At 37.2% G+C, this 14790-nt stretch overlaps 1 protein-coding gene across 1 annotated transcript; it reads left to right on the top strand.

Annotated features, from left to right (window-relative positions):
• The first annotated feature begins 803 nt into the window (after nt 1-803).
• On the top strand, nt 804-13544 carry LOC110453421 (sodium-dependent proline transporter-like). Its single transcript, XM_021502365.1, has 14 exons — nt 804-1143; nt 2276-2407; nt 3442-3638; nt 3980-4074; nt 5070-5202; nt 5438-5572; nt 6254-6357; nt 7550-7674; nt 8117-8232; nt 8556-8684; nt 9540-9639; nt 11035-11135; nt 11805-11972; nt 12932-13544. Exons 1-14 carry the CDS (start codon nt 912-914, stop codon nt 13148-13150), a joined length of 1986 nt encoding a protein of 661 aa, XP_021358040.1. The 5' UTR covers nt 804-911; the 3' UTR covers nt 13151-13544.
• The last annotated feature ends 1246 nt before the right edge of the window (nt 13545-14790 follow it).

Below are 14790 nucleotides of genomic sequence, written 5' to 3'. Positions count from 1 at the left end.
AACCGTGAGCCCTCGGGATAGGTTTTTGACAATACATGTTATATAGTGTTTAGTCAAATGCAACCAAACTTCAAAATCATTTCAATTCGTTGAGGAAAACGTATGTGAACAATTTAGATCTGAATTAGATGATGGTTTTACCTTTGATGTAGCTGAACTCTACAAGGACATTTGAAATAATCTTTAACAAATACTTGCTTGTATAATGGATGGCAAATAGAGTATTTGAATATCATTAGCCAAACTCTTACCAATCTTTCACACTTACAGGCTACACAACGCTTACCTGGCAGCTTTTGGCTGACATATATATACATTATTGTTGATTGTGAATTTAATATCATTAATCATCCGAAATATAAATTTAGAAATCCTTATGGATGCTGTTGATAATTGTGCTAAAATAGAAGATCGAAAAAAGTACAGGGTGTTACGTGTTCTAAATGGGCTATATCGATAGGCGTCTTATACAAACTCTTTAATAAATAGGCCGCGGAATATTCGGGTGATAAAAATAATTTATCTTTACATATAAAACAGTCCGGGGTTTTCGCACTGAAGTTTGAATGTGTTCAAACTGTTTGATACCAAAAACTCGAGAAACGTGATAATTCATACATCTTAAATTGCCTACCTAGAACAACATAAACTGCAAACGCATGTATCATACGTAACAAACAAGAAACAGTTTACCGTAGAAAATCTTATCATCATTACCTGTCAAAAGTTATCCTTGACATTGTTCTGCACGTGATAAGGAATACGATATCAACTATTTGCCATAAATTGTGATGAGACAGATGTTGGCGGAAAAATTCAATAGCTCAATTGTTATCATCGTGTAAAACTAAATATGTATAATTTAAACTGATTTTTTTTATATCGCTCAGGCTGAGGAAGGCAATGCTGCAATGGCTGACGAAAATGATGTCGTTAAGGATAAAGATTGTAGTGTTGCTAAGGGTATAGTAGACCATATTGGATCTGTGGAGGAGTGCAGTGTTTCCGAAGACGATGATAGTGGTGGAAACAAGAATGTTCCATGGGCTTCCAGACTTGACTTCATCGTCTCGCTGTTAGGGATGTCACTTGGTATTAGCGACATCTGGAGGGTCCCCTATCTTGTCTACAGAAATGGTGGGGGTGAGTATTTATTTCAGATCCTCTAACCAGACTACAGAGGGAGTTGGTGGGTATATATTTATATAGAGGAATAACCAGTACATGTTTTTTTGGTACATGGCCTATTGCTATTTTGCCCCAAAATCTATAAAAAATATCAAATCCTTTAATTTTATTTGAACTTTAACATATTTGATTTGCTAATACTTAATACTTCAACGAAGCTATTTTGATACATTATAATTTAATTTCAAATTATCTTTGCTAAGGTAAGCATTTGAAATTTGCATAATTAAGTGAAATTTTAGAATTTTCAATGATATTTCTGTGCACACTTTTTATCTATTGAAAACTATTTTGTGCTAGGTTAAACAAACATAATATCCAAGGGGAATGTGTAGACATTGCATTTGATGACTGGGAATTATGTAGCGCAAGTTTGTTAATAGTTAATAGTTTTTGTATTGTTAAGACAGGTGGTTATCGTATTTCAAAATACAGTGTATTTGGCCCTTATAATACAAACCGTCGATAAAAGGTTTTCCTTCTTAGTCTCTTAGTAGTTTATCTGTACATAGCGTTTCCATTGAAAGAGAGATAAGAAGACCGTTATGTTCACGATAATACTGTGACACGACCTATATGTATGTGAACACTTCTAAATACACGTGGTCTACGAATCGTAATAATCCAAAGACGATAACAATCGAACTTGTTTGTTTTCAAAATAAACATCACCTTCAATAGTTGACTTGGACATAACATGTAAATTTGTAAAAGAAAAATCATACACAGTAAACATATATGGGCTCGCTTATACTGTTATTTTTCAGGTTATGATATTTCCTAATCTAAAATACAATGAGATACCTAAAGGTTTGCGTTAATACACGCTAAATGCTATTTACCAACGCGTATACTACCATGTCGTTTGTTTAAACACACCAGAATCGATTGGACTTTCTTTTTAACTTAAAGTTATATCGCTTGATCCTTTATGTACAAATGATGATGCGGTTGATTAATTCTTAAAAATAAGATGTAAGGTATGTTTACAAAGTAGTGAATGCTATATGCCCTCGTCCGTTTCGTGAATTGTTTAGTTTATTTCTCCTGATAGAAATGATACAATTTAAATCATGTCTATTTTCAGGAGCCTTCTTGATCCCTTACATCACACTCCTGTTAGTGTGCGGACTGCCGCTATATTACATGGAGTTAGAGATGTCACAGTTCTCGGGGAAGGGACTTTACAGAGTATGGGACTTCGCCCCATTATTTAGAGGTGTGTTCCGCTTTGAAGGTCGGGCTATCTGAAATGCTTCGTGGCGCGCCCTTTAAAATGATTATATATTTTGAACATGCAAATATTAATAATGATAGACAGCATCTTAGCATTTTCGACTGACCGGTGTGTCGAAGTCAAACTAGTCGGTAGTGCTGTGCAAACTTCTCACTAACAGTAAGTAGCATGTTTGTTACTGCCTGGATTCGTTTGATTAAGGATGCCTTTCCCATTGCAGGCAAACACAGGAGAAATCCACTGTTGTTTTTAGCTCACCTGGCACGAAGCCCTGATATTTGTCCAGTAGATATCTAAGATGGGGTGTTATACAGTTTACTAAAATATAAATGACCTTGACCTACTGCCAAAGTCAAAGGGGTCAATTATCTAACAAAAATTTAAACAACTTCTTCTGCACTACCAGGAGGTCATGGGTGGTGATATTTGACCAGTAGCATGCTGAGAAAGAGAAGTATTACGTTTCATTTAGTCTGGAACATTTTATAGGTCAAGGAGACTCGATATATGAAAATATTGGCTAAATTTCTTTTTATTGAGAACAGTTTCCCATGATTGTTCAAATATCCAGGTGAGCGATTCAGACCCGTTGGGCCACTTGGTTTTATATAGAACGACCATCAATTGATTTCAGTTTTTGTATAATAAAGTGTTCAAAGGGGCCATGCTACTATTGTTGATCAGGTAGCTCAGTTGGCTAGAGCTATTGTACAGTGATCGATAATCAATGGTTGGAAGCCTGGCCTCTTTGCACTTTTACACTCATAACTCTGGCGCCTATTTAATCATTTCTTTTTTAATTCTTGTTTCATCATTGTTTTCATATGAGTTCCAAAAGATTAGAAAAAAAGAAATAGTAAAAAGAAATATAAATAGTAACATTTGTTATAGTGGTATTTGAATCCTTAAGAAGCATGATGAATAGGATGAAAATATTGGCAAATATTACTTTACAATATGATTTTGAGTATTATGGTTAGCTATCTGATATGACTCTATGGGTTGTTCTGCTGTAGGTATTTGTATAACGATGTTTATTCTGGGAGGAGTTAGTATGTCCATATACCCAACTATGCGAGCCTGGACCATAGAGTTCCTTGTTAACTCATTTCGGTCTACCTTACCTTGGTCAAACTGTAACAACACGTGGAACACTGACCGGTGTGTTGAAGTCAAAATAGCCGGAAGTGCTGTACAAAACTTTTCATCAACAGTAAGTACTTACCGACATAAAATGTGTATTACAAAGTGGTATTAGTATAACATGGAATTATATGTAATTTGTCTCATACGGTAAGAAAATGGTCCCAAATACTAAAAAATAAATTGAACTACTACTTGCATCATCTCTCCGTCAGAATATTTTAAGCTAATAAGTCAATTTGGTATAAATAGTATTTCCGGTTCCTATAAACCTATTTAACATGAATTGCTATGTCAGTTAATTTGATCCTAAGCCTTTTATAATATAAAAGGTATTTTCCCGTCAAGTTTGATTTGCGGTTCTGATAAAAGTGACATTAACCTTTAAGTTAACATCTTTTTTATGTACAGAATACATTTTTAATGGTTGCCAGCAACATAACAAACATGGTGGTATCTCCAATAATTTCGGTCGACGGTATGTCTGCGGCGGAGGAGTTTTGGCAGTAAGTCATCAGTGGTTTACACATTGAATTATATCACTATTAAGCAGTTATTTCATGCTTTTACGGTTTTGACTGTTGGCAGTTAAGACACGAAACAGTTATATTGTTACCTGATCAATGGTAAAAGAAATTTCTGACATCATCTGCATCATTAGTGTCTTTGACCTGTGGCTGTTAAGCGCGGTTGTCATCCAATATGTTTGCCATGCAACAGTAAAACTATTGAGGGAGCAACTGTTTTGAACTGTTGACTGGCTTGATATGTTTTGCTTGTGAAATTTCTTGGTTAGAATTACTCTGCATGTGTTATACAGAGTTTCGGGTAACAAAACACAATACCTTAAAGCTAAGAGGCATGTTTTTGCACACATTAGTTTATTAACTTTCTAATTGTGTTTTGTTTCTGCATTAAATGTCGACTTATATTTGCTTTTAATGTCTTTCCTTGATTGGCTAATCATCCCTTAAAATGTATCTGTTTGCCACAATATCTTTTGAAATATAACCGGATATATATCGCAGGATACCGTTTGGTTTGGTTTAGTACTGTTTAACGTCCTATCAACAGCCATGGTCATTTAAGGACGGCCTCCCCTGTCTGTAAGATGCATGTGTGTATTGTATGCATGTATATTGTGGGAGGCTGCGATATGTTCGTGTTTGTCTCCTTGTATAAGCGCGGAACTGATACCGACTTTAAAGTGCTACCTCACTGAAACATACTGCCGAAGACACCCAGCAGGACACCCAGTTCTGCATGTAATCACCTCACCTTGAATCGCTGGGATCGTGTCATGAACTGTTATTTTCCTATTTCAGAAATATGTCAGTAAACGATGCTTAAGCGTTTGGAATTAAAAGAAAAAAATATTATCAAAATGCCAATAGCTACTTTATAATTATTTTCAAACATTTTGAACCTTAGCAAATAATGTTACTTTTGCGTACACTTGTTGACGTTTCGATAACATCAGTTGTTTGTTTGTCTTCGCAAGACATCATGTCCTTGCCTTGTCTTCTGGAATAGAGGACGTCGGCCCTATCAACTGGAGGTATGTTATCTACCTCATCATCACCCACATCCTCGTCTACCTCTCTTTAGTGAAGAGCGTCAAATCTTTCGGCAAGGTTCGTATTCGACTCTTATGAACTAGCATCTGGTTAAGAGTGCCCAATTATTCAAAGTTGATGATGTGCAAAATATTTTACATTATTATAGCAGTACAAAGTATTATATCGCGATCAAAACACCCTTGTAATGTTTGATTTCATATCTAGGAGTTTAAGAGGAAGGGTTTTTATTGATATATTTAAATCGCGTTGTTAACACGTATTTGAGCTGTTGATTGTTGCTGATTTTCAGGTGATGTATGTGACAGCCTTACTACCCATTGTTTTGGTCCTGGTAATCTGGATCCGAGCCCTTGCGTTGCCCGGGGCATTGTCGGGTATGGCGTACTTCATAACACCAGATTTCTCCATGCTGTTAAACTCTAAAGTAAGTACCTATCACCTTAACATCCTGTGTACAGTGCAACACCAACGAAAACGCTTCTTGACGCTGGATTTCTCCATGTTTTCCATCTCGAAAGTAACTTATTTATCCCATCAAAATGTAATGTATTTCATTACAATGCAAACTAAGATCTTACGTAAAGTCCAACTACAAAGTAACAACGAACATCGCCATGCAGTCCAACTCTTCATAATCATATCGGACTAAAACATCTATCACTTATAAATGACCGGGATTGGGTTATCTCAGTCAAGGGCCAATATTCTGTAACATAATACCAACCAAGGTGTAAGTTGAGATGGGATGTTACAAGTCCTCTTCGCACCTACTAGTTTGAAAAACTAATCAGTTTTGCTATAGCCTACAAGTATCCCGTTTTGGGCCAAAACTAATATGGTTTCTTCACATCTGAAGCTACATTTGAATGACGCTTACCCTTCAGTACTCTTGTTTTAGTTGTTGCGAGCTGTCGAATGAATGACGTCTTACTATAACGCATTCGTTCCTTCATGAGTAGGCGGAGAAAGGGTTTATGACGCATGGTGTACTTAACACTCGTGTTCATTGCTACATGGGTAGATACAATTGTAAATACTAGTATCCTTCAAACTTACATTCATTTTTGTTTTATACTAACGTGCAATTTCATGTTCATTCTTTCAGGTGTGGATAGAGGCGGGATTCATGGCTTTCTACACGCTTGGCCCAGGCTGGGGAGGACTTGCTACGTTCGGCTGTCACAACAAATTCAACGAGAACATCTTGACGTACGAAACTTTAATTTTGGTAAAATTCCTATAATGAATAGATGTTATCAATATTTGAACATCTTAAGAGTTTTATTATTTTTCATATTTATGTTTGGGACTTTGATATGGTATCTTGATATTTGTTCTTTTATATAGAATGTTTAGAACCTAAGAGGAATTATTGAAAATCCATGTAAAAAGAAATCTGCGTATAGAACAGCTAGAAGGATTAAATCAATTGACAAACATCATTATTAGATCATTGATGGACATAAACAAGTCAATGTGGTGCACACTATTATAACGTGCGGGCGGTCACCCATGCAGACAATGACCACGCTTGCGTTGCTAAACTAGTGAGCACGTCCCAGGTTCAAACCGAATCGCTGTAAAAGCTAGTTTGGCAGTTAGGCACTATTCCACTCTTCCCTCCCGATATGTCCCGTTCTGAGATTTTGCCTGGGGAATCCCGTGGGTCCTCCCTGTGTGTAAATGCACCTTCCCTAACCACTGGAAACTGGCCTTTTATGACACCCAAGGATGTGACCGCTGTCATAAAATATAACGTAAAGGTGGGCACCCATCAAGCCAGTAACCACGCTTGACGTTGCTGAACTAGTGAGCATGTCACAGGTTCAAACCGAATCGTTGGAAAAGCTAGTTTGCCAGTAAGGCATACTTTCCTTTCACATTCTTAGGTTGTTACAATAATCCTTCCCGAAAAGTTCCGTACTGCCATTGACCACGCTTGACGTTGCTGAACTAGTAAGCGCGTCCCAAACATTGCTGGAAAAGCTAGTTTGCCAATAAGGCAATATTTTTTCTTCATATTCGTAAGCTGTTTCACCATATCCCTCTGGCTTCTAGCCCCAGAAATAGTAGTTTTCGTCTACCTTACTTGCAGAACGGAATACAAAAAAAAGATATACCATTAAGCAGAAGGATAACTTTTATAAGAAGAGTAGTATCTATCCATTTGTGTTTTTAAGAGGACTATAGAGAAATCGGGTATTTTGGTCAACAACAGCAGATTTTCAGAGGTGAAAAGAATATTGTAAAAAAGACAGATATGTATTAGGGTCTTTTATTTTTTTACTGGACGCTTAGAAAATTTTGGTTTTCTCTTTTTATCTTAACATGATGACAACGACATCATTCAGTCGCTCAGTTGCAATGGAACTAAAGATGTAGTCTATTTATGTTAATTTAGTGACGTCACAATCACCACCGTTGTTGTACTTCTGTTTGGATTGCTGAACGGTCTCGTTGTTTTCGCTGTAGTCGGCGTCATGGCAGAGGAGTCGGGAATACCTGTTCCAGAAATAATAACATCAGGTCATGTGCTTTCATATATCAGTATCAATTTTTCAAAATACTAACAACAATACAGCACGTGTTCAATCTGTCTAAATGTATCTGGTATATTGAGTAAGTATCATTAGAAATTAGGTCAAACATTATTTCTACGGAACCTGATCCCTTTAATATAAAGAACTAAGGCCCTGACTTTTGTACCTGTTTTCTTATATAAATCAATTTTCCTTTGACTCCAGACCTTGATTTATTATTACCAATGAGGTTTCACAGGGAAAAGTTCTTTTCTCATATAAATCGATTGCTGTATGACTTGTAATCTTGTCTTAATCTTACTATATTAGTACGTACTTATCGGGTTGAAGGAATTTTAAAACTCAACTTAATAATACCTTCAGATCGGTTTCATAGTTTTTGTAGTATTCTCCCATCTCCTGACCTTTATAGATGTTCGCATTTACAGGAGGGTTTTCTCTAGGTTTCGTAGCTTATCCCCAGGCTATGACCTATCTACCGTTTCCCCAGGTGTGGTCTGTTCTGTTCTTTCTGGCCCTGTTGATGCCCGGCATGGATATGCAGGTAAATGGTTTCAGTGTTGAAGTCCGATTTCAATGTCTGTTTAATAAGTATGAATGGCCATCTACATAACATGCATGAACATGTTAGTGATCCTTATTTAAAGTATAATCGAAATTGTTATTTCATAAACGATCGAAATGCATGATGATTAAACAACAATTACACAGGTTTGACTGCCAGGCTTTTCTGCCTTCAGGCGAACTACTGTTAATAAGTTACCGTAAAATACATGGCAACATCAATAGTTGCCTAGTAAACAACCTTAGGGACGTCACAATCAAAACCAGGACAAAATATGATTATTATTTTTATTTTCCTTGCAGACAGTCACCTTTGAACCGATGATGAATATTTTAGAGGAGGCGTTTCCAAGGCTACGTAAGCGCCGCCTGGTGGTATTAGGGCTGGTAACAACCATCGTGTTTCTATTTGAGCTTCCGTTCCTCACACGAGTAAGATTTCATATAGTTTGGACGGCTAGGCATTCTGCTAAGAAAACCATTCTCTGGGATATTTATGTACATACTTTATTAGAGGTGAGGTTTTTGAGAGAGTCTTCTAAGCTCATTCAAGTATTATTGTATAAAGATAAGCAAGCTCGAAAAGTTATACAGTATGAAGAGTTTTGTTTGGTTTAATTTTGTTTAACGTTCTTTTGCCAGCTAAGGTCATTTAAGGACATGTCCATGTATGTAATGTATGAGTGCTTGCGTTTGTGTATGCAGGAGACAGGGTATGTTGATGTGCTTGCTTTCTTGTGATAGCGACTTTATTGTGTGCCCACTTTATAGAGCTATCTAACTGAAATACCATGCCGAAGGCAACCAACACAGCATTCCACCCGGTCATTATAATTATAATGATAACGGGTGAACCAGTTGTTGCCATTCCCCTAAATACTGAACGCTAAGCAAGGAATAACAGCAACCAATTTAAGGACTTTGGTATGTCCCGGCTTTGGGACAGAATCCATTGCCTTCCTCACCTTGGCTCTCAACAAACGTGAGGTGTTGCCAAACAAGGCGCAAGGAAATAAAAGGTAGTTAGAAGCAAAAAAACAAAAAAGATAAGGATCCCAAATATTGCAATGGGTCCAGCAGATTTATTTTTATTTTCCTAAATAGAGGACACCAAAGCAAATCCCCATTTCTGCAGGAATCCTACATAAGTCGCCTCCTACTATACATTGCAGTGTGTATTAAATGGTCTTTTTAAGCTGGCTTGGTTGCCTAAGGTAGAACCTCTGAAAGCGTTATTACAGATTTCTTTGAATAAAGCTTGCTATGTTTACCCTTAACCCCCTACAGGCCGGGGCCTACATCTTCCAGCTTATGGACTGGTACGGGGCGGCTTTCAGCGTAGTTGCCAATGCTCTCCTTGAGGCTGTCGTCTTCTTCTGGATATATGGCAAGTTCCAAGCACTAATTATTTGAGTCAAAAGCTTCTATTCATTATTTATTTATTATCTGTTATTTCTTTATCCATTGAAAATACTTCTTTTCGCCATTGCTTGACCATTGACTTATTCGAGAGTGACTTATTTCATTATTTATTATTGAAAACAAACATATTGGTCTTGGGTGGATGTTGCGGTATCTGTGCTGTAACATTCAAGTGAGGTGGCACTATAAATGATGCCGTTGGAAGCACGGTCCCACTACAAACAGAACACATTACATCTCCAACACACACGCACACATATAGGGAACTTTTAACCAGATGGCATAGGACTAGTAGTAAGCGCTTGATAAGGCAGCTCCTGTGGATTCCTCAAAAATTGTGTTGATTAACGTATATGCTAATTGTATTAATTACTGTAAAGTGTTTTACAGTGGCTTATGTTAGCTAGATAGGGCGCTATATCAAATGTTGTATATTATTATAATTATTATATTATATGTATATCATAAGCGCATCATTTACGGTATTACCCGCATTTACGTTTAACGAAAAATGTAAATCACGCAACGAGATATAATATATTTTACAGATTTCATTTTGGTAGGACATATGTTTTCCCAAAATTATCAATATATTATTAAGAACCTATTTCAGATCATGCTGTCAGATCAGACCAAAATGTGAATTACAAACATTTCGTAAATATATAGTAATATCCGTCTTAGCAAACCCCTTAAATAATTTTGCTTCAGGTGAAAGTCGCCCATTAACCTATAGTAACCGTGGTAAACAAGCATAAATGATGTCAATGTCTGATTGCGACGGTCGGTTGGCGCAGTGGGTGGTCAGGTGGCGCAGTGGATAGCGCACTTGCCTTTTACAAAAACGCCCGGGTTTCGATTCCCTGATCGGACGTAAAACGGTATGTAGTCATCTGCCCGACTGCGTGGGTTTTCTTCGGGTACTCCGGTTTCCTCCCACATTAAGGCCCCCTGCGAGTTAACATCAGGGCCAACCACAAAGATTAATATATGTTGAAGTCACTTGTTTCATAAGATGTTATGATGTGAATGTCTTATTGTGAAATAAATAAAGTTTACATAATGTCTGACACCATAAGAACACTGTCTCTATTTATAAGACTTTGTTGAGACGTTATGTATTTGATTTTCCAGAAGAATTCCGAACCAATGTCACATGACATCGTACAGGAAAGAAATATTATTCCTGATTAGGTGAAACGCTATCGAGTATTCATTTCTATGGTTGGATCTGGGCGTATATTGTAGATCGGTTTGGTTTAATTACCTTGAGGTTTTAACAACACCTTTTCTAAAAGTAAAGTTATATCATGAATAGAGATAATATAGAAAAAAATACGTCATGTTCCACTTATTGAAGGAGGAGACCGAATAAGCCGAGACGTAACCATGATGTTTGGGCGTCCTCTTCCAGGTTTCATCCGAGTCAGCGGTGCGTACATCACGCCCGTTGCTTTGTTCGTAAGTGTCAATTTGTCTATATATACGAATGTACAGAAAAGTGTGGACGCTATTAATTTTATGCACCAGTAGCCGCAGTAATTAAATTGGTGAATTGCTGACCACACACTTAGGACGTCGATATTTCTTATGTTGACGTTTATAACGTAAACGTGTCATTAAACTGATAATATAAGAGTTTATTTTGTGACGTCATTGTTACAATGAAGTGGTCATACCTTAGAAACACCGCTTGCTCTAAAGTTTCCTTTGCAAACTAATTTTCCACTGGTATTGAAGCAATTTGAGAAAACAGGCATTACAATCATCTTACTCGTAATGGAGTATTTACTTAATGAATTTGTATCTGGGATCGCAAATAGCAAGTACAATCATCATATATTTTACTTTCTAAACGTTTTATAACGTGGTCAATATCTATAACATAAAAGCGTATTTGCAGTAAAACACGCCCTTAGATACCTGGCACTTTAAGGTGTTGATAATAAAGAGAACAAAGTGTAGCCTATTTAATGAAATCATTTAAGTGAGGTTTTGACAGCTAGACGCTAGACGTGTATGGCCATAATAATAATACGGGTGTTTTAAGAACCTTATTCATTAGTACAATATGCGATTTACATGGCTGAAATTACGCTATATGAAATAAAAATTATTTTATGTTTGAAGATGCTTTTGGTGGTCAGTTTCTTATCTTACCGGCCCCCGACATATGGTACCTACATCTACCCAGACTACTGTAACGTATTGGGCTGGACAATAGTCACACTCACCGTCCTGCCATTGTTTGTGACGGTTATAGTGCTACTGCTGAAGTCTACGGGGACACTCACCCAGGTAGGTGTAGAGGAAAGAGACTCGGGTATTTTTGTCTACAGGAAATCTGACCTAGGTATACAGGCCTCTTGGACACTAATTCAGGTAGGTATAGCGGTAACCGACGCGGGTATTTATACCCCAAAGGAACTCTGGGAAAGGTATACTGGCTTTGTGGACATTTACCCAGGTAGGTGTAGGGGGGACTGACTCGGGTATTTATAGTCCACAGATATTCTGACCAAGGTTTACAGGCCACAAAGACACTTACCCAGGTAGGTGTATCGGGAAGTGACTCGAGTATTTATGGTCCACGGGATCTCTGACCAATGTATACAGGCCACTGAGACATTGACCCAGGTAGTTGTAGGGGAACTGACGCGGGTATTTATAGTCCACGGAATCTCTGAGCAAGGTCTACCGGCCTCGTGGAAATTTACCCAGGTACGTGTAGGGAACCGACTCGGATATTTATAGTCCACGGGAACTGTGACCAAGGTATACATGCCACGAGGATAATTTACCAAGGTAGGTGAATGGGAGAACTGACTCAGATATTTATAGTCCACGGGAATTGTGATCTAGATATACAGGCCACTGATACATTTACCCAGGTAGGTAAAAAAAAAGGGGGGGATCTGACTCGGGTATTTGTAGTCCACGGGAACTTTGACAAATGTATACAGGCCACGGGTATATGTAGGTGCAGTGCACGGCAGCTCTGACCCATGAAGGTATTGTTCGAGGAAAACCCCAGGTTGTCACAGTCCAAGGTGACACGACACTGACCAGCTTACATGTATGTACAGTACACGGGACATTTACCGAGGTAGGGGCAGCAAATACGAGCAACAAATCGAGTATTCTTAAACTTCTCTCAAAACTTACAACCTCCCTAATATATCTGTTCAATTGCGACTATTACAAATGTTCAATACTAACATGATGTAATAAATATATTGCATTTTTCCCTGTTGTAGCGATTTCACAAGACGTCATCGCCAATGCTGACATGGGGTCCAGTAGAACCTCAGTTCAAAGAACTTTACCGGAAGTCCGAGAATTCACGTGACAGTTCCTTTTTACAGTTAGCGTGGTTCAATCTGACAGGGCGCGTTGGTATTCAGCTTAACAATGGAATGTTTGTTTGTGACGACAACGAATTCACAGCCATAAACACCTCTGACACCAAATGTTAAACCAATATTGTATTTTTTACTTTTTACGTATCATTTGTAGAAAAACCGCAAATCAGATATTTTTTTATATTTTGTGTCATATTTTCTCAACTCAATTTCATCATCGGCAAATGAGCATTTTCATTGTTTAAGTAATAACGTGTAGTTGGTTAGCCTCTGGATTAATATGAGAAATAAACAAGACTTATACTGTTGCTATCACATGGGAATCGTGCATGACTCAAAATTGCTACCCCTCATATAACGTCAGAACTGTTACCATGTAACATGACACACAACATATTATGTGATATAAAAATGCCGTCACAACACAAAAACAGATATAAATGTACAAGAAAATTAAATGAATCCAACATCTTAAATTTGATGCGTATTTTCTTTTATATCAAATTATCACCAGTAATAAAGTCTCTCTCCCTTGGCCACCTCCATGTTTACATTACCCAAACTATGTTTATTGTATGGAAGATAGAAATGGCAGCCTTAGGATACACTATTTGGGTTTGGGTCAAAATCCGAGTCTTTGCCAAGGTTTTTGAATCCAAATTATGTACGCAAGAGTTATTGTCTTACATCGCTTACGGATTTAGGATCGAGATGTGTAGCCGCCTTCTTGAAACAAGTGAAGCCGCCATCTTGTGTTAAATATCAACTTCTTTTTATGCTGAATCGAGCAATTGTAAACCTATCTATACCATTGGAAAGAGCGAATCAAAGTTTTGTTTATACTGAGAGCGTTAACTTCAATATAAATGAAACCGCAATAAACGCAGATAAATACTTGAACTGGGTAAACACTATTTAACATTGCCATCTATTTAAGAAATAATATCGCATATTGGCTTATATAGGATATAAATATCTTTGATTATGCAACCAAGCTTTTTCTTATCTGGCTAACAATTAAAAAATACCTTTCACTCCGCATGCTTGGGAAATAAGTGGTACTATGGGTAGTACGTTTTTCATTTAAACAATAACTGGTTGTCTGGATGTAATTATTGTTGATATAATTACATGTGGCCTCTGGCAAATCCCATAAAACCCGCTAGGGTTTTATGGTAGATATGCCAGAGGCCACTTGTAATTATATCAACAATAATTACATCCAGACAACCAGATATGTTTTATATTTACATGTTTTTCTTTTTTAAGATATATTCCTACAAAAACCATTTGCCCTGCCTTAAAATACATTTCAGGCGGCCATTTTGTTTGTTTACATATTCCTACACCTGAAACAGGCAGTTGTAATTATAGTCGAGCAGTTGTAATTATAGCCTATATAATTACACTTGCCCTCTAACACTGTTGTAATGGGATGGCGCGGGGGCAAATGTAAATATAGTTTCATAATGATTACCGGATAAAACATTTGCTCTCTTTTAGGTACCCACTTGATATAATCAAACCAGTTAGTTTCCGTTGTTCTTTTATCAGAGTTTGTATATCATAAGTATTGTATTGATTTTGACATATGCTACATAATTTAATGCTATTAACATGATTAAAGAATAGGTGATTACATAAAAATCTGTTCTTTCCCGAAATGTCCCAGCTGTTATCGTCATGACGTACTTCAGTTACTGTATTTCTTGTGTGTAATCTTTCATTGGTATAAAGTGGGTTGTTTTAGTCAT

Source organism: Mizuhopecten yessoensis, unplaced genomic scaffold (assembly GCF_002113885.1).
Source record: "Mizuhopecten yessoensis strain PY_sf001 unplaced genomic scaffold, ASM211388v2 scaffold7283, whole genome shotgun sequence".
Taxonomy (NCBI): domain Eukaryota; kingdom Metazoa; phylum Mollusca; class Bivalvia; order Pectinida; family Pectinidae; genus Mizuhopecten; species Mizuhopecten yessoensis.
The sequence above is the reverse complement of the archived record's forward strand: the minus strand, read 5'-3'. Positions and strand labels throughout refer to the sequence as shown.